This window comes from Engystomops pustulosus, chromosome 7 (assembly GCF_040894005.1).
Source record: "Engystomops pustulosus chromosome 7, aEngPut4.maternal, whole genome shotgun sequence".
Classification (NCBI taxonomy): domain Eukaryota; kingdom Metazoa; phylum Chordata; class Amphibia; order Anura; family Leptodactylidae; genus Engystomops; species Engystomops pustulosus.
In genome coordinates this window covers 122,832,815-122,855,332 of record NC_092417.1, presented here as the reverse complement: position 1 = coordinate 122,855,332, position 22,518 = coordinate 122,832,815, and the positions used below count along the sequence as shown (strand labels likewise).

Here is a 22,518-nt window from a genome sequence, read left to right as displayed (position 1 = left end):
GCGTATAGCCATGTGGTTTGCCGGTTACGCATGCGCAAAATCTCATCCTGCCATAAATATGGCTTCCCAGCGCTAACGTAGCGTTTTCCGTGCGTGCCCATACACGTCAGTAACCCAAATAAAACGTCACTACCATATGACTCTGCAATGACAAGGCTCCTATTGGCTGAGCATATGATTGACATTTTTTCTAGCTAATGACTGACAGATGCATTGTAATACAGAACCCTTCCCTCCCGTTGATTGGATAACAGCTTCGAATTTGCCTATGATGCCAGTCCCGGGATGAAGGAATGACAAGCCAGGGCTAGCTGGTTTAGGAAATTCTGGGGAGGCGCTGCGGCCTGCGACACTGTGGATGGCGGAAGTATGGACAGTAGCAGCGGTGGAGGGCCAGGTGGCGAGACGGGGCTGCTGCAGCAGATCTTGAGCCTCAGTCTAGTACCGCGGGTCGGAAATGCGACTGTTTGCCCAAGTTCCACGTCTCTATGCTCCTTCCCGGGTGAGAGAACAACTAACTAACCGCGGGTTGTTTATATAAGATAATAACATGTGAGGTCACTAGTCACGTGACCGCCTTCCGTGCTGCCGCCACATTGTACATCTTGGCGTGACGTCACGTGAATCTCCCTATTCTGTGGTCCTATAGGCTGTCCCGTAGCAATCTATAGAAGTGTCTTTATTGGGTATGATGATGTGATATTCTAGATTATCGGCCACTGTAATGTAGTGATTGGATTGGCCACCTAAAAGTAGTGATAATGTTAATCTACGTGTTTCTGGTAGGTTGAATACAAAAGTATTGTTATTCATCAGCTCACCACACGCCTTATTTTAGTCTTTAAAGGGGTTGTCCACTTTTGGAAAACTTTAAAGGACATATATCACCAGTATAGTGGTGATAGAGTGTCCTTATTACACTGCTTGTTTGGTCTAGGGCAGTGGTGGCGAACCTATGGCACTGGTGCCAGAGGCGGCACTCGGAGCCCTTTTTGTGGGCACCCGGGCCATCTCCCCAGCACATCAGACAAGACTCAAAGAATCTTCCTGCAGTTCCAAGCAACTTAAAGGTTGCTGCTTTTAGTCATATTTTGATACCGACTTCGCTACTTGGGATTGTAGGAAGAGGAAGAATTAGACAGGGTCGAATTATTTTTGGAGGACCTCATGCTGGCCCCACTATTCTCTGTGTACAGAGGGAAACTGTAAAGAAGCTAAAATGATGAAAATTTTCCATCTTTCTACTGTGTTGCTGTCCTCAGGAGGCCAATATTTTTGAAAGTTGTTGACCAGGGAGCAATAAGGCACTGCTTTAATTTTTGGTTGGCACCTCGCGATAAATAAGCAGGTTTTTGGTTGCAGTTTGGGCACTCGGCCTCTAAAAGGTTCGCCATCACTGGTCTAGGGGATGGGGGGGACTGGTTTTAACAAGTTTTCTGGCATCATTATTAAAAAAAAAAAAAAAAAACTTTGTTAAAAAGCCAGAGGCGCTCAGGCTGACGGCTCCCGAGTGTCTCTAGGCTTGCCCAGCTTTTAATTTATTCACGCCCCACCATTGCAATCCTCCTCCTGTTGCAGGCTGGGGAACAAGGAGAGAGCACAGGCCCCGGCCCTCTAAAGTCACTGGCCAGATGGGAATTCCCCAGCAGGGGGCTTAAAGCAGGGGCGTGCATAAGTTAAAAGCTGGGCTGGCAAGTGCCTTCGGCTGTTTTACCAAGTCAGTATATCATTAATAAAGATGTCAGAAGACATGTTAAAAATGGTCTCCTAGAATGAATGAGAAGTCTAACTAGGACACTCTACCACCAGTAATCTGGTGGTAGATGTCCTTTAAAGGGGTATGAGACCCTTAGACTAAGTTCACATCACATTTTATCAATACGTTTCGTGTATACACTGAGCGTATCCATAGACCCATACAGGCAGACAAAGCATCCTTTTTGCCTCTGTCTGCACAGTGTATGTTGCGTACGTATGTGCTCAGCAGGCCAAAATAGCTTATGGGGGAAGGTTAAAGTATTGCATTGATCCCAAGCCTCTGCTGTGTGTACACTCAGGGAGGCCCCCATTGATGTAACTGGCCTTGCTAAGTTGCACATTGACAGCAGCCAATTGCTTTCAGAGGGATGGATGGATCAGGAAGATGCCTGCCACTGTACGAGCATATAATGGGAAGTGTCTGTTATTGAGGGCTTAAAATGAGATGTGAACCTACTGTAATAGGGTTAGCCATGTTATTCTCGCCCTGAGAAATTTTCTCAGGAGCTGCGGGTAATGTGACCCTGGGCAGAAGAATATATCATAACCACTTCCATACCAGTGGTTGGTGGGGTGTGTGGATGTCTTCAGCAACCTAATTACAGGGAGTCTCCGGGCTACGCACAAGATAGGGTCCATAGGTCGGTTCTTAAGATGAATTTGTATGTAAGTCGAAACTGTATATTTTATAATTATAGATCTAGACAAAAAAAAGTTTGCCCTAGTGATAATCGGAGTTTCAAAACTTTTTGCTGTAATGGGACCAATGATTATCAATAAAGCTTCATTACAGTCACTTTACAGCTGATCATTGCAGTCTGCGACTATAGTAAAGCATCCAGAGAGCTTCACAGGGGGCAGAGTGGTCCGTCTTTAACTAGTTGTCGTCTGTAAGTCAAGTGTCCTTAAGTAGGGGACTGCCTGTATCTGAATGCATTGCAGTAGTAAGTGTTTAATTTAAATGAGTTGTGTCATTAACAATTATTCTTGACTGTTGGATCCCCTCAATAAGCAGAAAGGAGTCCTGTTAGCTGACTGGAAGTCTAAAGTCAGTGGAGAACATTATGGAGCTTCCTCCTTCACACCATTAACTTCTATTGAGCTTATGGAATGGCTTGACTGGAAACCAAAAGTCCATGAGCAGATAAGGAGCTAGCAATCCCTCATTCTGCTGATTGTGGGGGATCCTGCAGCCGAGATATCCTGTAGATCGGGGGATAAGTATTATTAATGGCACGGCCCATTCCATACATACAAATATCTAGAGCACCAGCTAGAGCAGTGTTGGCGAACCTATGGCACGGGTGCCAGAGGCGGCACTCAGAGCCCTTTTTGTGGGCACCCGGACCATCGCCCCAGCACATCAGACAGGACTCAAAGAATCTTCCTGCAGTTCCAAGACACTTAAAAGATGCTGCTTTCAGTCATATTTTGATACTAACTTTGCTACTTGGGTATGTAGGAAGAGGGAGAATTAGACAGGGTTGAATTATTTTTGGAGGACCTCCTGCTGGCCCCACGATTCTCTGTGTACAGAGGGAAATTGGAAAGAAGCTAAAATTATGAAAATCTTCTACTGTGTTGCTGTCTTCAGGAGGCCAATATGATTGAAAGTTGTTGAACAGGGAGCAATAAGTTACTGCTTTAATTTTTGGTTGGGACCTCGCGATAAATAAGCAGGGTTTTGAGTTGCAGTTTGGGCACTCGGCCGCTAAAAGGTTCGCCATCACTGAGCTAGAGTGTTCATCCTACCGCAGAGGTAATTGTGGATAGTTTTTTAGTCAAAAATAGTAAACATTTATTCTTAAAAATGCTCATATGAAACAAAACAATTTTATACACAAATTGAATACTAGATGAGATACTACATAAAATTCTATCTGTGACAAAAGCTTCCCATATAAATCGATTAGAACAACGCTGCATTCATACCAAGGTATGGCCGCCGGGTTGTGCCCGGGTAACCCCTCCCCTCTCCGTAGAGATGCACGGTGTATGGCCGTGAAAAGATGTCCTATAATTTTCCCGTGTACGTAGCTGCACGGTGCCACACGTGTGTGGCACCGTATCGCTATGTGCAGCAATTGCCGTCTATGGGGGTGTTGAGATATGGGGTCTTCTGGCCGTTAAAAAAAAAAAAGAAATCTTTACTCAGGCTTCAGGTCCAAAGAAAAGGCTTGCATTTATTTGCACAAAAATAAAAATGTACAGAACAAAAATACAGATAATTCAGGGGTCAGGTTGGAACAAGCAGCTCCCCTGTGGTCAGATCAGACACTCTGACCTTGAGACAAACCATGTACACAAAGGTGTCATTAAATACCCAACTTTTTCCCTTGAGTCTTGAAGGGATACACCCCTGGGTTGCACCTCTAACAACAAACATCACACAAAAATATATTTCTTACTTAATAAAAATAACATCATAATATAGTATAATACACAATATAAAAATAAAGGGGAGTTAACAATATACACAAAGTAACCAAAGTTAGAAATACAAACATAAACCGCATGGCTTCAGCTCCGCATCACCTGGCAGTAATCAGGTGCAGCTATATAACCCCAGCTCAGGCCGCGGTCACACGTAACGCTAGACGTCCGTTCATAACGCGACACTAGCGCACAGGGGGAGGTCATCGGCCCGAACGCACATGCGTTTCCAGAGAAACGCATGCGATCGGCTTAACAATCGCATGCGTTTCCCTGGAAACGCATGTGCGTTCGGGCCAAGGACCTCCCCCTGTGAGCTAGCGTAGCGTTATGACGGACGCCTAGCGGTACGTGTAACCGCGGCCTCACCCTCTGCTCAGGTTTTGCTCACACAGGTAAGATCAGGTAATGCTGAGTGGTGACTGCTGAACTGGTTTGTCTGTTGAAACAATAGTGGACAGAGACAAAGGTTTGCTGGCCAGCAGGAGGAGAAAAAGAAGAAAAGGTACAAACACACAGACAGACAAACAAACAATTCACCATTCACCCCTCAACAGGGGGGACATGTATACGGCCACAAGCTTGCGGCCCTGCATACATCCCCCATATGGTCGTCTGAATTCGGCCTTAGTCAGCATGTCCTGCATTCAAAAATGTAACGGAAATAGTCAGACGATAATCGTATGTGAAACAGGAGGTACACAATTGTGTAGATCAATCAGATATGATTTTGTGCCTCCTGTTGCACGTATAATCCACGACTGGCTTTGGACACAGAGGCGTTTGAATGTCTGCATCGTTGGACCGCGTTTGAAGGATCACAAAGGGTCTTCTATTTCTGATTATAGAAGAGAGGTGACAGTGACTCTTAACTGAAAAGAACTGTTCTTTTACATGGAGTGGAGCATTTGATTTTTGTTGCAGCACACTTCAAACTCCTATATCTCCTGAACCCTTGCACCTAGAAACACTGGTGTCAAATTATACAGGAGATTTTCCCCTTTAGCCCCTTAGTGACCACCCATACAGGTTTTTATGTCTGTCACTAAGGGGCCTTAGCTAGGCCGACACCCTGCTCTAACAGTAAAAATGAAACATCAAACATAAATGTATGAAATTATAATTTTTTTGATTAAGAATTGAGAAACTATTGTGAAGGGAAATTAAATTTATTGAATATTTTGTAAAAAAATAAAGAAACTAAAAGTGGGGCAGCAATATTATTTGGCCCCCTTAGAGTTAATACTTTTTAGCGCCACCTTTTGTTGTGATTCCTTTTTTTAGGATGTTAGTAGGCTTAGAACTTTATTTCCGATTTATCAGATTTTCACAAAAATCATCAAAACCTACTTTTGAAGGGCCAATTAAGTTAGAAGTGACTTTAAAAGGCCTACATGACAAAAAAATACCACATATGACACAATTTTAGAAACGGCACCCCGCAAAATATTCAAAACAACCTTTGGGAAGTTTGTTAACCCTATGAGGGTTTCATGAGGGTGAAAAATAAATGAAAGTAAAATTACAGAAATATAATTTTATCTTACAATATACATAGCTCCCAACCGTCCCAATTTTGACGGGACTTTCCCGTTTTTCTTACCTCTGCCCCGCGTCACGGGCAGCTATGAGATTGTCACGGATTCTCCCCCCAGGTCCCGCTGTGTCCCCATAGTAAATACTTTGAAAGCCAGAACTGATAGTAGAGAATGGCTTCTACAGACATCGGGAGGGAATCCTTTTCAGAGAAGTGTCGGGCTTAGCGGAGAGAGCAGGGACCACTTCATCAGGTTCATATCACCATCTGTCCATATATGGTCACTGCATCTCCTAGGGTTCCCCAGAGCAGACATCTCCCTTTTCAGAGAAGTGTCGGACTTAGCTGAGAGCAGGGACCACGTCATCAGGTCAGATCAGCATCTGTCCATATATGGTCTCCTAGGGTTTCCCCAGACACAAGCTCTTTATTTAATTAAATTACATAAAGTTTTGCCCAGGCTGAGATTCGAACCTGGGACCCTCTGCACCATAGACAGGAGCTTAACTAACTGAGCTATAAGCCCAGTGATACAGAGCTGAGGATTTCTGGTAACTAAGAAGTGTTATCTGCCAGTGTTACATAGTGATACAGACTAATGCACTGATATATAGAGAGGGATCTTCTCAGAGATTATTATTGTAATTATTGAGACTATTATTGTTATTATAAATTTTATTATTATGGAGATGATTATTAATTATAGTAAAAAATAATAATCAACTAAATAATAATGATAATAATCTCCATAATAATAATAATAATAGTCTCAATAATTACAATAATAACCTCTGAGAAGATCCCTCTCTATATACCAAGGCATTAAATCTGTGTCACAATGTAACAGTAGTCATAGTTCTTAGTTACCAACATTCTACACCTAGATAAGCACAGAGGCTATAGCTCAGTGGGTTGGGGCACTGTGTCATTATTGTACATGGACACTGTAGGTTCTAGGTTCAAATCCCATTGAGGATATTAATTTTTTTTTTTATTGAGATGATTTTTATTATTATAATATGGCTAAAATTTGGGGCGTGGCCAGGGAGTGATTGGGGGTGTGGCTTAGGAGGATCATTTTGTCCCTCTTTCCCTTTGACAAATGTTGGGAGGTATGAATATATTAATTGAACACTATAATTTGCACCTTCACAATGAAAACATTAAAAAGGAAAATGCATTTTACAATGTTTAGTGCAATTCCTCCTGAGTATGCCAATACCCATTTTGTCACTGTACACTGCTGTACAAAGTGGTGTCTCTTGTTGGGGTTTTCCTTTGTTTGTGTACCACTAGGGCTATCTAAATGCATCCTGATATATGAAAACTTTTTCATATACAAAAGTATATGGCCAGCATTTTTGTAAGTAACCACTTACATCGCACTAAGTGTGAAAAAAATTGTACACATTGAATGTGTAGTATCGTCAAGTATGGTATTTTCATATACCATATAAGCGGGGTCTGAAGTTAAAACCTATTCACGGGTGACCTGGTGATATCACTGTTAAACACGGATTATCTCCTGCCTACGTCACCTGGGCCAATCTGAATGGTCTCGCCCCAGCGATTGCTATGATTGGCCAGCGTTTTTACAGTAAAAATATAATATTTAAGACCATTCCTATTCTCCAGTGGCACCATTTTACTTCTTTGAGAGGGTCTGAAAGTTACTGTGACATTACACTACTCCTAACACTAATACTACTCCTATCTTCCTATCTGATCCTCTCCTGTGTCCTGTGTATTCCCCCTGTGATTACACTTGTCATTCGTTTACTCCCATCTCCTGCCTGTCCCTTCTGAACCGAAACACTCTTTTCATTGTCTCGGCTAGCGTTATTCTACGCTGTATGCACTTCTCAGTGTGCCTTGTGAAAGGTGCTGCACAGTATTCTCTTTATTTATGGCATCCTGATTGCTAGCTAGGTGCGTTTGTAGCACCTTTTTTCTTGGTACACATAAGGTTTTTCTTTTGGCACTCTCACTGCGCTGTACTAGTGCTATATGCACTGGACGCAATTTTCAGTGTGTCATGTGAGCACTGTACTTTTCGTACTGGTAGTTAGGTATCCTGATTGCTAGCTATGTGCATGTGTAGCCTTTTTAGGCATTGCACATAGGGTTTTTGTTTTCCACCTTGTGATAATATTGCACCAACTGTGGCCAGTGGTGAACAACCTTGCTCTGGTCACATGACCTTCTAGCCTGGGCCACAAGCTGCAGGAAGCCGCTGCAGCTCCGCGGCCAGGATTAGGGGAGAGAGGAGAAAACTCTGAGGCGCCTGAGTCTTTTTAACCCTCGACCAGGCCCTTTTTTTTGTTTTTTCATTTCCATTTTTCACTCCCCACCTTCAAAAATCTATAACTTTTTTGTATTTTTACACGTAAAGAGCTCTGTGACAGCTTGTTTGCTGCTTAACAAATTGCACTTCATAGTGATGGTATTGATTACTCCATGCCGTGAAAATGGGGGGTGGGGTGGGGGGGGGGTGGAAAGCATTTGCACTGTTTTCTTGTAGGCTTGGATTTTACGGCTTTCACTGTGTGCCCCAAATGATACGTCTACTTGATTCTTTGGGCTCGGTATGATCACGGGGATACCAAATGTGTATAGGCTTTGTAATGTTTTCATACATTTACAAAAATTAAAACCTGTACAAAATTTTTTTTGGGGATTTTGCCTTCTTCTGGCGCTAATAATTTTTTCAGGCTTCGGTGTATGGAGATGTGTGTGGTATCATTTTGTGCGATTTTTGATGACTTTTTCAATGCTACTATTTTTAGGACTGTACTACTTTTTGATCACTTTTTATGGAATTTTTTATCTTTTTCAAAGTGGACAAAACGTGCCTTTTTCGTCTTTCGGCGCTATTTTCCGTTACGGGGTTAAACGCAGTGAAAACTTTATTATATAGTGATAGATCTGCATTTTCAAACGCAGCAATACCTAGTGGGTTTATGATTTTTACTGTTTATTTATATCAGTTCTAGAGAAAGGGGGGTGATTAGAATTTTTAGTTTTTTTTTTCTTTCCCAGACCTCCTAGAGCAGTGATGGCGAACCTTTTAGAGGCCTAGTGCCCAAACTGCAACCCAAAAACCTGCTTATTTATCGCGAGGTGCCAACCAAAAATTAAAGCAGTAACTTATTGCTCCCGGGTCAACAACTTTCAATAATATTGGCCTACTTTACAGTTTCCCACTGTACACAGAGAATACTGGGGCTAGCAGGAGGTCCTCCAAAAATAATTCGACCCTGTCTAATTCTTCCTCTTCCTACAGTTCCAAAGTATTGAAGTCGGTATCAAAATATGACTAAAAGCAGCAACTTTTAAGTTGCTTGGAACTGCAGGAAGATTCTTTGAGTCTTGGCTGATGTGCTGGGGCGATGACCCGGGTGCCCACTAAAAGGGCTCCGAGTGCCGCCTCTAGCACCAGTGCCATAGGTTCGCCACCACTGCCCTAGGGTTGTCTGATCGTTTTTTCCACCTAATTCCTTAAAATGTGCAAATTGTACTGAATGCGTTAAAACAAGACGGCCTCGGGTCTTCGAAAGACCCAGGTTGTCATGGCGACCGATAGCCGTTCCTCGTGACGTCATGATGTGACGGGGACAGATGATCATCACCAAGATGGTGGCGCCCGTGCCGGCGGCGGTTGAAGGGATAACGCCCGCGATCAGTGCTAGCACCGATTGCAGGTGTTACCGGTAAGTCTTTGCTGCAGCCCGTGAGCCCTCTCCATGTACCAGCACTCGATGCACTGTACCAATAATTTTTCTGTGTACCATCTATTAGGCGCGCCCGTATACTGTGGTGCACTTTATATAATTTTTCTGTGTGCCATCTATTAGGTGAGCCCATGTAGTTAGGTGCACTTTATAATTTATTCATAGCGCCATATAATAAGTGTACAATATGCCAGAAAACCTGCAGCGTTTTGAAGGCATACGACTTGTTAGCTTCTGATACAGAGTTAGCTAGCAGGGATGATGGCACCTTTTTTCTCTCCTCCCCTTCATCATCCAATGACCTGGACGAACCCCTGAGAAGGTGCCCTATGATTTCTTTTTTTTTTCAGGAGAAGTGCCTGGGACTTCTTTTGACACCACACGGGTAGACCCAGATATTCATGCTCCCCAGGTCTTTGTTAGATTTTTTTAAAATTTTTTATGAAGAGCTAATAATACATTTAACCCCTTCCCGACGCGAGCCTTACTAGTGCATGGAGAGGGCTCGCGGCCGAGCCCTCTCCATAGCCGGTAAGTCTTTGCTGCATAATGCTAGCACCGATCGTGGGTGCTTTTGCGTCGATCGCTGCCGCCATCTTGCCGCAGACCGTCGCTCCCCAATTACATCACGAAGCTGTCTCGTTTTAACCCCTTCATTACAAGGTGCTACTGCAGTGTGGCAGTATATGGTAGAATCTATCAGACTACCTAGGGTTAAAGTACCCAAGGGAGTCTGAAAAATACTAAAGTAAAAATAAAAAAAAAGTTCAAAAAAAAAAATTATAATAAAAAAACCCTAAAATTAAAATCACCCCCCCTTTCCCTTGAACTGATATAAATATTAATAAACATTAAAAATCAAACACAATAGGTATCGCCGCGTCCGAAAATGCCGGATCTATCAAAAGATAATAACGTTTTTTCACTGCGTTTAACCCCGTAACGGAAAATAGAGTCCAAATTTGAAAATGACATTTTTTTGCCATTTTGAAAAATATAAAGAAATAATAAAAAGTGATCAAAAGGTCGCACAGTCCTAAAAATTATAGCAATGAAAACGCCATTAAAAGTCGCAAAAAATGACACCACCCACAGCTTCGTACACCAAAGTATGAAAAAGTTATTGGCGCCAGAAGATTGCAAAATCCCCCCAAAAATTTTTGGACAGGAGGTTTTAATTTTTTTAAATGTATGAAATCATTCTAAAACCTATACAAATTTGGTATCCCTGTGATCGCACCGACCCAAAGAATAAAGTAGACATTTCATTTGGGATGCACAGTGAAAGCTGTAAAATCCAAGCCCACAAGAAAACGTTGCAAATATGTTTTTTCACCATTTTCACTGCATTTGGAATTTTTTTCCCCGCTTCCCAGTACACGGCATGGAATATTAAATACCGTCACTACGAAGTGCAATTTCTTACGCTGAAAATAAGCCGTCCACTTTATGTGGAAAAATAAAAAAAGTTATAGATTTTTAAAGGTGGTGAGTGAAAAATGGAAGTGAAAAAACTAAAAAAGGCCAAGTCGTTAAGGGGTTAATTATATTCCAGACAGATCTCTACGCTGCACACCATATTGGCCAAAGCCACACATCTTTTTATGCAAAACCCCTCAGGTGGACCCCTTATGCTGCAGCATAGATACAGAAATATTGGGGCATAATGATGATTATGGGGCTAGTAAAGATTCCAAAAATCAGGGGCTATTGGAGCACGGACACTTTGAACCACGCCCCAGAATGCCCCCCTTCCTTCCTGGGTATTACTGCAAGGGTAGTGTGGGATTTGGTGCACCCACTACTGGACAAGGACTACCACCTCTACCTGGACAAATTTTATACCATTGTTATACTGTTTAAGGCTGCATTCACACTTACCATAGCACAGCGGGCACACGGCAGCGCGCGGGGAGAGGAGAAGGGGGAGATCGCTGCTCACCCCGGCCCTCTCCATAGGGATACATGGCACACGTCCACATGTCCTATTTTTTCACGGGGTATGGAGCGGTACAGTGCCTTGTGTGCTGCACCGTACTGCTCCCGTAGGGCGCAGCGCGCCCATTGCCGTCTATGGGGGACGTATATACCTCCCCCTTGCGTTAGTGTGAATGCAGCCTAAGGCTGCATACACTTGACCGTAAGGGGGAAGTACAAGTTTTCGGCGGTACGTTCATCCCTCATAGGCTGGCAATGGGCGCACAGAGCAATACGTTGTCGCATTTGCGCTGTTTTCTTGTGGGCTTGGATATTTTGGCTTTCACTGTGCGCCCCAAATTGCATGTCTACTTTATTCTTTGGGTCGGTACGATTACGGGGATACCAAACTTGTATAGGTTTTATAATGTTTTCATACATTTAGAAAAATTAAAACTTCTGTACAACATTTTTTTTTTAATTGTTTTTATTTTGCCATCTTCTGGTGCTAATAATTTTTTTTATAATTTGTTGTACGGTGCTGTGGGTGATGTCATTTTTTCGACATTTGATAATATTTTCAATATATCAATATTTTCGATATACTTTTTAGGACTGTACAACCTTTTGATTACTTTTTATAGATTTTTTTAAAAATATATTTCAAAATGGCGAAAAAGTACCATTTTCGACTTTGGGCGCTATTTTCCACTACAGGGTTAAACGCAGTGAAAAACCGTTAGTATATTTTGATAGATAGGGCATTTTCGGACGCGTCGATACCTAATGTGTTTATGATTTTTACTGTTTATTTATAGTTATATCAGTTCTAGAGAAAGGGGGTGATTTGAATTTTTAGGTTTTTTTTATTATAATTTTTTTTCAACTTTTTTTTATTTTTCTTTTTACCATTTTTCAGACTCCCTTGGGTACTTTAACCCTAGGTTGTCTGATCGATCCTATCATATACTGCCATACTGCAGTATGGCAGTATATGGGGACTTTCTTACTCATTCATTTCAATGTGCTATCAGCAAATTGTAATGAAGGGGTTAAAACGAAACAGCCTCGGGTCTTCGGAAGACCCGCCATCTTTTTGAAGCTGCCAGCAGCTGTGCCGGCAGCGATCGTTGTGATAATACCCGCAATCAGTGCTAGCACTGATCGCGGGTGTTACCAATAAGTCTTTGCTGCAATAGACTTACCGGCTCTGGAGAGGGCTCAGCCTGTGAGCCCTCTCCATGCAGCGGGACCCGACCGCCGCCGGTTGTGAACCAGTTAATTTATTGAGTGTAGTTTCCAAATAAGGTCAGTTCCCATGGGTTTCTACTGTACTTGCCCCTAAGGGCATCTACAGATGCTTCATGATGCCAAAAGAATATGTAAAATGTCTGTTCTCCAAATGCCAGTTTTTCCTTCTGAGCCGTGTGTCTAGCCTGTAGATTATTTACACATTTGAGTTATTGCCGTACCTGGAAGAACCTGCATAATGATTTTTGACTTGTTTTTCCCCAGTGGTATTTTTGGGGGAAAAATATATTTGGCACTAAAATGGCATATATCAGAAAAAAAATTACATTTTTCATTTGCACCTTCTCCTTTGTATTAAATTTTGGCCAGCCTCTTAGTGGTTAATATGCCCACTGCAACCCTAGATAATGGTCCACATTTCTCAAAAATAATGCATAGTGTTAGAGACTGCACCAACTATTTTTGGTGCACCTTCAACATAGAGTGTACAACATAATTCTGTTGGACACTGCATAATAAATAGGACATGGTCTGACTGTGCGCCAGAACTCCTCAGAATTTTGTGTTGTATCTGGTATAGTACAACTTACGGGGGCGGACTGGGAATTTTAAAGTGGTCCTGGAGAAAAAACTTTAAAAGTGGCCCCATTCGGTGGGCGGGGTCAAAACAAGAAGGCATGACATGTGATGTGGGTGAAGTTACTAAACTCCACACAATCTGTTGATAGATGGTATCAATCAACATCAGAGAGAGAATCATACTGCCTCCCTTGTACAGGAAAAAAAGCTTCTTTTTTAAAAGAACACAATTTAATACCGCCTTTATATGTACAAAAAACCCTACTACAATACCTTCTCTGATAAACAAGAATATAACTACTATAATACTGCCCCCTATGTACAAGAATATAACTACTACAATACAGATACCTATGTACAAGAATATAACTACTATAATATTGCCCCCTATGTACAAGAATATACACTCACCGGCCACTTTGTTAGGTACACCTGTCCATCTGCTCGTTAACACTTAATTTCTAATCAGCCAATCACATGGCGGCAACTCAGTGCATTTAAGCATGTAGACATGGTCAAGACAATCTCCTGCAGTTCAAACCAAGCATCAGTATGGGGAAGAAAGGTGATTTGAGTGCCTTTGAACGTGGAATGGTTGTTGGTGCCAGAAGGGCTGGTCTGAGTATTTCAGAAACTGCTGATCTACTGGGATTTTCACGCACAATCATCTCTAGGGTTTACAGAGAATGGTCCGAAAAAGAAAAAACATCCAGTGAGCGGCAGTTCTGTGGGCGGAAATGCCTTGTTGATGCCAGAGGTCAGAGGAGAATGGGCAGACTGGTTCGAGCTGATAGAAAGGCAACAGTGACTCAAATCGCCAACCGTTACAACCAAGGTAGGCAGAAGAGCATCTCTGAACTCACAGTACGTCGAACTTTGAGGCAGATGGGCTACAGCAGCAGAAGACCACAGCGGGTGCCACTTCTTTCAGCGAAGAACAGGAAACTATGGCTACAATTTGCACAAGCTCATCGAAATTGGACAGTAGAAGATTGGAAAAACGTTGCCTGGTCTGATGAGTCTCGATTTCTGCTGCGACATTCGGATGGTAGGGTCAGAATTTGGCGTCAACAACATGAAAGCATGGATCCATCCTGCCTTGTATCAACGGTTCAGGCTGGTGGTGGTGGTATCATGATGTGGGGAATATTTTCTTGGCACTCTTTGGGCCCCTTGGTACCAATTGAGCATTGTTGCAACGCCACAGCCTACCTGAGTATTGTTGCTGACCATGTCCATCCCTTTATGACCACAATGTACCCAACATCTGATGGCTATTTTCAGCAGGATAATGCGCCATGTCATAAAGCTGGAATCATCTGAGACTGGTTTCTTGAACATGACAATGAGTTCACTGTACTCAAATGGCCTCCACAGTCACCAGATCTCAATCCAATAGAGCATCTTTGGGATGTGGTGGAACGGGAGATTTGCATCATGGATGTGCAGCCGACAAATCTGCGGCAACTGTGTGATGCCATCATGTCAATATGGACCAAAATCTCTGAGGCATTATTCCAGCACCTTGTTGAATCTATGCCACGAAGAATTGAGGCAGTTCTGAAGGCAAAAGGGGGTGAGTGTAACTACTATAATACTGCTCCCTATGTACAGGAATATAACTACTATAATACTGCCCCCTATGTACAAGAATATAACTACTATAATACTGCCCCCTATGTACAAGAATATAACTACTATTACTACTACTTTCATGCTTTTTGACAACGCCAGTCAGCCCCTGTATATAGCTAGCTTGCTCCCCCCCCCTCAGTATACAGCCAGCCTGCCCCAGTCCCCTCCCGGTATACAGCCAGCCTGCTCTCAGTATACGGCCAGCCTGCCCCCCCCCCCCACCCAGTATACAGTCACATAAAAATAATAAACCATGTACTCGCCTTTCTGACACACCCCTGCAGCTCCACTACTTGATGCAGTCATGCACAGAGTTTGCCAACGACATATTTTGTGCATAGCCGGCGCGCACTGAGCTGTCCCAGCCGGCCTGCATCAAGTAGAAGAGCTGCGGGGGAGCATCCCAAAAGTGTGTACATGGTTTATTATTTTCAGACCTCCTCCACCTCTCCCAGACCAGCCATGCACCTGTCCCAGAGCAGTCGTCCCACCGGGATTTTCCTCAGTGGTTTTAATAGCTAGTCCGCCCCTGAACACAAATGTGTCGCGATCATCAATAATGTGTTGCGGACACTTTATAAATACATATGCAAGCAGTTTGCACTAAAAAGAATGTGCAAAGTCAGACAAAAAGCTTGCGCAGGGGCTTTAGTGTGGGCCAATGTCTTTGAGGGGTGTAGTTTCCATAATGTTTTTCTATTGTGCTGGTACTTTATAGGCTCTGCAAGCACGATGTGGGGCCTGAAGACACGTGTAGCCAAATCAGTGTGCCAAAAGCCCAATAGCATTAATTGTCTTTTGGATATCACTGTCTGCTGCAACAGAAGTTGACATCCACATTTGAAGTATTGCCGTACTTGGAAGAAACAGCCCAATAATTTTGGAGTGTATTTTTAACTAAAACATTCCAATTAATTTTTGTTTGATTCCTGAGCAACAAAGAGTTAACAGACTTCCCAAATGTTGATTTGAATAGCTTAAAGGGACAAAAGAGCATATTTTCTAATTCACTGTTCTTATCAAAAATACAGCATTTCACATATATAATTCTAACCTCTCTCTCTCAGTCCTGGTGTGCACTAATCTGGTGGCCTTGATGAGCTCACACACAGACACTCCCGATACTTCCTGTCGGCAAGCAGCAGAGTGCACAGACTTCCTTTACAAGCTACAGGCAAGAAAAGGCCTTTATAGCAGGGGAAGGAGGCATATAGCAGAGCTGACAGTGTGTGTTATAGCTGGGCTATAGTATAGCTGACCGTGTGTGTGTTATAGGTGAGTAAGCAGAGTGTGCATCTGTTTTATCTCTTTTTTTTTTTCTCTGTGTCAGATACTAGTAAATGTTCAGAAGCTAAGTGAAAGTGTACATAAACCCTGGACCCTGATAATCTAAGCAGATTGTTAGCACACAGGGATCAAGTATCTGCTTAGAGAGTCACTGGGTTACTGGAGCTAAATCATCAATAAAACTGAGAAAAATTTGTAAAATAAGTGGTTTAAAATTATATTTATTGTGCCTTTAAAAGGCACTTCCAAACTAAAGTGGTCACCAAAATATAGCTTTTTTCAAATCTCTTAAAAGTCTGAGAACTTGTTACTAAAACTATAAACCTTCTAACATCTGTAAGAAAAAAGCAAACTTAAAAAAATATGAGAATAGAAAGAAGACAAATGGCAGACGTGTTTTATTTGAAACTTTTTTTTTTTTCCAAATTTTCCTAAATTTTTACTCCCAAAAAAACTGTTCATCAAAATTATTCTAACATAAATATGTCATGAGAAAACAATCTCAAAATCATTTAGATAAGTGTTGAAAAGTTATAATCACACAGGAAGAGACACTGGTCAGATAAAAAATAGGGCTGAGACTGTACTGTACACTGGCTGCATCTTAAAGGGGTTAATGCAGATATGTCCAATTTACGAGACTGCACACATACTTTGGTTTATATGTTTAAATACAATGTGCACTTTACAATATATGATTATCATCTTTCTAGTTTGGCTACATATATGAATGCAGGACATTACTCTAATCGATTTGTATGAGACACTTTTGTCACAGATTTAAAGGGATAGTATTTTTATGTAGCATCTCATTTAGTATTTTATTTGTGTATACAATTGCTTTATTTTATATGACCATTTTTAGATGAGATAATCCTTAAAAGAAACCTACTATTTGATTTGATGCATTATGAAGCAAACATACCTTGAGAATGCTGTAGCTACACTAATGCAGGATCATATCTTGGTTAATTCCTGTGCTGAGTTGTTTTGCTGAAAAAACAATTATAAAATTATAATATTAAGGCTGTCTCAGTTCTATTGCTGGTTCAGCGCTTCTCCTAGCACATTAGTTATTCACTGCACAAGATGTAATTCCTGGGTTGTGCCATCCCCCAACTGCTGCAATTGCTGCACCATCCCCCAACTGCTGTGTATGAGTGATCCAGCTCAGGTTGATTAGTCATGTCTTGACTAACCTCCCATTTCTAGTGAAAAGCTCTTGTGTAATGTGTTTCCTGTAGGCAGCCAGCCTGATCCAGCTTTCCCAAAGTCCTGAATGTTATAATTGTTTTTTTTTTTAGCAAAACCACTGGTTCATAATGCATCAAATCAAATGGTAGGTTTCCTATAATTAGTCCCACAGTGATGAAAAAAGTGATAAAAAGACAAAAAAAAAAGACAAGCAATGAAAGGCTGTTTGGTATTGGGTCTGTGGATGGGACCTGCAGGGACTGGTTAGGTACTGAGCACAGATTAGTTCCATTTGGGCCTTGTTGGTTGAACAGCCTGATCACAGCTGGGAGGAATGACTTCCGATAACGCTCCCTTTGACACTTGGGGTAAAGCAGTTGGTCACTAACGGTGCTCCCCAATGCCACCGCAGTCTCATGCATGGGATGGGAGCTATTCTAAAGAGTAGATTGCAACTTATACCGTATTATCCTCTCAGCTTCCACCTGCACTGTGTCAAGAGGACCCCCCAGGACAGAGCTGTCTTTCCTTATACGTTTGTCTAGTTTCCCCCTTCTTCTTAGCTGAGATGCTGCTGTCCCAACAGAGCACACCAAAGAAGATGGCTGATGCCACTAAGAGTTAAAGAGGGTCTTAAGAAGTGCTTATGTTCTCTGCCCAATCAAGTTCATTGTTGAAGAGATCAACCAAGTACTTATAGGAGTTCAAATTGTCCATCCCCTGGATGACCACTGCTTGAGAAGAAGGACTGTGCTTACGCAAGTCCACCACCATTTTAGATGGATAAATGTTTACTATTTTGTAACTTAAAAAAAACTATTCACAATTACCTTCGGACCTCATAAAGGCTCCAAAGTATGTCCTCAAAATTTACCTATTAGACACTTAAAAAAATCGTTTGTATAATTTGAAAAATGTAAAAAAAAAAAAAAAAAAATAGAGCAAAAAAATTTCCACTTTGTTTTGCTGCCATGCACAATGTTGGTCCTGTACATATTGGCTTACACAGTTTCTTTTATGATGCCTTCTTGCAGAGATGTGGTATGGAGTATTCTTGTGGGCACTGGTCTCATCACTTTTCTTTCACATACCTGCGGGACTTCTAGCTCTGTTTACTCTTCGTCATCACAAATATGGAAGGTTTATGTCAGTGGGAATCCTGCTTATGGGTATTCTGGGACCAATATCGGCAGGGATATTAACAAGTAAGTGAATCAAAACTTTTTTCTTTTATGTATCATTTTATATACAGGATTATCCAAGAATTATCCTGAAGATAAGCAGTATTCTAGTTGGGAATGCATACAGCAGATAAGTGTCTGGCTCACAACTGTATCTTTAACTGCCTGTATCTCTGGTTCCATATCACTCTCCATCAGAATACTTAAAGGGGTATTCCAGGTATCAGCCTAATTCATATACAAATGGGTCCTGAAAATATAAGCTTATATGTAATTAGTTGTTATTTAAAATTTTGCTCCCGTTAGCAGAAAAATGCTGATGACATAGACTGTGATGGAGAGTTAAAATGCTAGTGGCCCTTTAATCAGTCTGTTAATTTCCTCTGCGCAGTCCGTTGCAGAGCATACACAGGACAGAAGATGGCAGCTGGTCACATGTCCTGCACCTGCCTGGGCAGGTCATGTGATCATAACTAAGTTTGGCTGTAGTCGGTTGGTTGCAGTGTATCCAGTATGGCCAGTGTTGTGGTGATGGCAGTTACACATCACTAGGAGCAGAGCATAAGAGGAAGGAGGAGTTACTGAGAACTAAAGGATATTGGGACTTATAGTTTCCAGTTGCAGCCATCTTGGTGATAATTTTAGAGAGGCCATAACATTTTGTAAATCATAAAATCAAACTATTTTGGCTCCATTTTGTAACTAATGACATTAAGTTTTGTTACATTCATTTATTTATAGCATTATGGGTTTTTGTATCCAATGTTCATATTCCAGGAATACCCCTTTAAACACGTCACGCTCTGCAATGGATATATCCACCGCAGAGCTATGAAGGGTATGTGAAGAGGGCTCACAGGCTGAGACCCTCTTCATACAGAGATGGGCTCTGCTGCGTATTGCAGCAAAGACCCATCGCTATTACCCGCGGTCGGTAGTCTCCCGAATGTCACCCGGGGGGAGGGGGGGTGTCGATCGGTTGCCACGACAGCCTCGGCTCTTCGTCAGACCGGAGGCTGAATGGTTTCGGAAGATTCATTACAATGAGCCAGCTGCAGTTAAAGCAGTTTGCCATTAATCACAAACTTTAACAGGTTAAGTCAGGGGTAGGGAACCTATGGCTCTTTTGTTGGCTGCATCTGGCTCTTAGACAGCTGTGGCTACATATCTACTTGGGGGCATGTGCTGTGGCTACCTATCTGGTAGCCGCCGGTCTTTATTGGAACCCGGGAAGTGGGCAACGCCAATCAGCAGGGCACTGGCCCTTTAAATCTGTGAGTGTCCGCGCGCCGGCCACCCAGGACGGGAGACGGAAAGTGGTGGGTTGAGTGAGCTCTGAAAAGGGGCGCTGCCACGTAGAGGGGCACTGGTGTGCCTGCGTTCCGAGACCTAGATCGCAGGGGCACCGGTGACATTGGGACTACCTATCTACTGGGGGGGGGCATGTGCATAAGGTACGGCTCTTACGGAATAACATTTTAAAATATGTGGCGTTCATGGCTCTCTCGACCAAAAAGGTTCCTGACCCCTGGGCTAAGTAAAAGTATGGAGTTGCCCATATTATACTTACCCTGTTAAAGTTTGGGATTAGTGGCAAACATCTCATCTCCTGCGGTCTTCCGTTGGATCAAAGGGGCCATGCAGTCATTAGTCTTCGTGCCCCTTCAGCATAACCACTCCCATATCAGAAGTTCGAGGGGTGTGTGAAAATATGCAACCACGGACAAGGCAGTGGTTTTGATGGAGGGAGCCTGCCAGCAGAACAATGGATGTCCTGGGAGCTGCTGCCCAAGGGTCATGTGATGAACCACAAATTTTAAAGAAAATCTACAATGAAAGAGAAGCATGATGAGCCAGGAACACTTACTCATAAATGCAGACACAGTGACAGTGGTATTTGTCTTATATTTGTTATCTATGACCTCCTTTCTAAAATCAATTTTAAAAATATGTTTAGAAAGGTCAGAAAAGCTAAGGGCATGTTTTCAGTGCACCTCTGTGCTGTAGATTCACAGGCTGTTTCATTCTCAAGGAGCATTTTCCCCTCCCTCTGTGGGCTCTCTGCTGCAGAGTTTAGAGGAAGTGCATGGAGAAGGGCAAGAATAAGATGTAGCGCTGCAGTGTAACAGTCTGTGAAGCCAGAGCACAGGGGGCTTCTGTAACATGCCTATAGCCCTTCAGACTCATTAGCTTCATTTTAAAAGTTTATTTTATAGCAAAAGAAGCAAAGGATAGCAAATATACCAGTCATGTTGCCTGGATCTATGAGTAAGCATCTCTGGTTTATCAAGCTTGAGTTCAATGGAGTGTTTTAAAGTATAATATGAGTGATTTTATTAGGGTCTTATACATGCCCTGTTAAAGTTTGGGATTAGTGGCCAACCCCTTTAAGGGATTTAAAAGCTGAGATTCTTTTCTTTAATTAAGATATGGGACTCTGAAATCATACCACTAGATGCCAGAACTCTGGCAGGTTGGAAGAACCTCATATTTATGGTCAGAAACTAAAGGACATCTAAGATAAGATAAGATAAGATAAGATAATCCTTTATTAGTCCCACAGTGGGGAAATTCACAGCGTTACAGCAGCAGAGAGGGTACAGAGAGTGAAGTACAAAGTACAAAATATGACAACAATAATATTAGGGATAAATGAACAAAAATAAAAGGGGGATAAAAAGACATAAAAGAGACAAGCAATGATCGGCAGTTTGATGTTTAGTCTGTGGATGGGACCTGCAGGGACTGGTTAGATGGGGGGCGCAGGTTACTTCTGTTTGGGCCTTGTTTGTTGTACAGCCTGATGGCAGCGGGGAGGAATGACTTACGATAACGCTCCCTCTCACATTTGGGGTGAAGCAGTCGGTCACTGAAGGTGCTCCCCAATGCCACCACAGTCTCATGCAAGGGATGGGAGCTATTCTCCAGAATAGACTTCAACTTACCCAGTGTCCTCCTCTCAGCTACCACCTGCACTGTGTCAAGAGGACCCCCCAGGACAGAACTGGCTTTCCTAATCAGTTTCTCCAGTCTGCTCCTTTCCCTAGCTGAGATGCTGCTTCCCCAACAGACTATGCCAAAGAAGAAGGCTGGTGCCACTACAGAGTTGAAGAAGGTCTTAAGAAGAGCCCCCCGCACTCCGAATGCCCTCAGCCTCCTCAGCAGGTGTAGCCGGCTCTGACCGCTCCTGTGAAGTGCGTTTATGTTCTCTGCCCACTCCAGTTTATTGTTGAGGAGGACACCCAAGTACTTATAGGACTTCACTGCCTCAATGTCCGTCCCATGGATGACCACCGGTTGAGAAGGAAGACTGTGCTTACGAAAGTCCATCACCATCTCCTTGGTCTTCCCAGCATTAATCCTAAGGTGGTTTCGCTGGCACCAGTCCACAAATTTCCGGATCAGTTCTTTGTACTCCCTGTCGTTCTCACCTGTAATGAGGCCTACTATTGCAGAGTCATCAGAGAACTTCTGGAGGTAGCAGCTACATGAATTGTACCTGAAGTCTGCTGTGTACAATGTGAAGAGGAAGGGAGCCAGAACTGTACCTTGAGGTGCACCTGTACTACTCATCACAGTATCCGACACACAATCCTGGGCTCTCACATATTGAGGTCGGTTTGTGAGGTAGTCTAGGATCCAACTAGAGAGATGGTGGTCCACTCCAGCCAGATCCAGTTTGTCTCTTAGTAGCCCTGGCTGTATGGTATTGAAAGCACTGGAGAAATCAAAGAACATTATTCTCACAGTGTTCCCAGGTTTCTCCAAGTGAGAAAGAGTTCGATGTAGTAGGTGGATGTTGGTATCATCTACACCAATGCCTGGCCGATAAGCAAACTGTAGGGCGTCCATAGATGAGCTCACTAGAGGGCAGAGATGTGTGAGAACCAACCTCTCGAAGACCTTCATCAAATGGGATGTTAATGCCACCGGTCTGTAGCTGTTGAGGTCCGATGGGTGAACATCAGGGTTGCCATAGGAAAGAATACATACTCTAATAAATGGAGTGCAAAGT

General features: G+C 42.7%; 1 protein-coding gene across 1 annotated transcript in view; it reads left to right on the top strand.

Moving 5' to 3' along the window:
* The first annotated feature begins 227 nt into the window (after positions 1 to 227).
* Positions 228 to 22,518, top strand: part of TMEM170A (transmembrane protein 170A) — a 41,419-nt gene continuing 19,128 nt past the window's right edge. The window contains exons 1-2 of the mRNA XM_072117722.1: positions 228 to 502; positions 18,357 to 18,527. Coding sequence (XP_071973823.1) covers positions 370 to 502; positions 18,357 to 18,527 — 304 coding nt within the window. The 5' untranslated portion in view covers positions 228 to 369. The remainder of the gene's footprint in view (positions 503 to 18,356; positions 18,528 to 22,518) is intronic.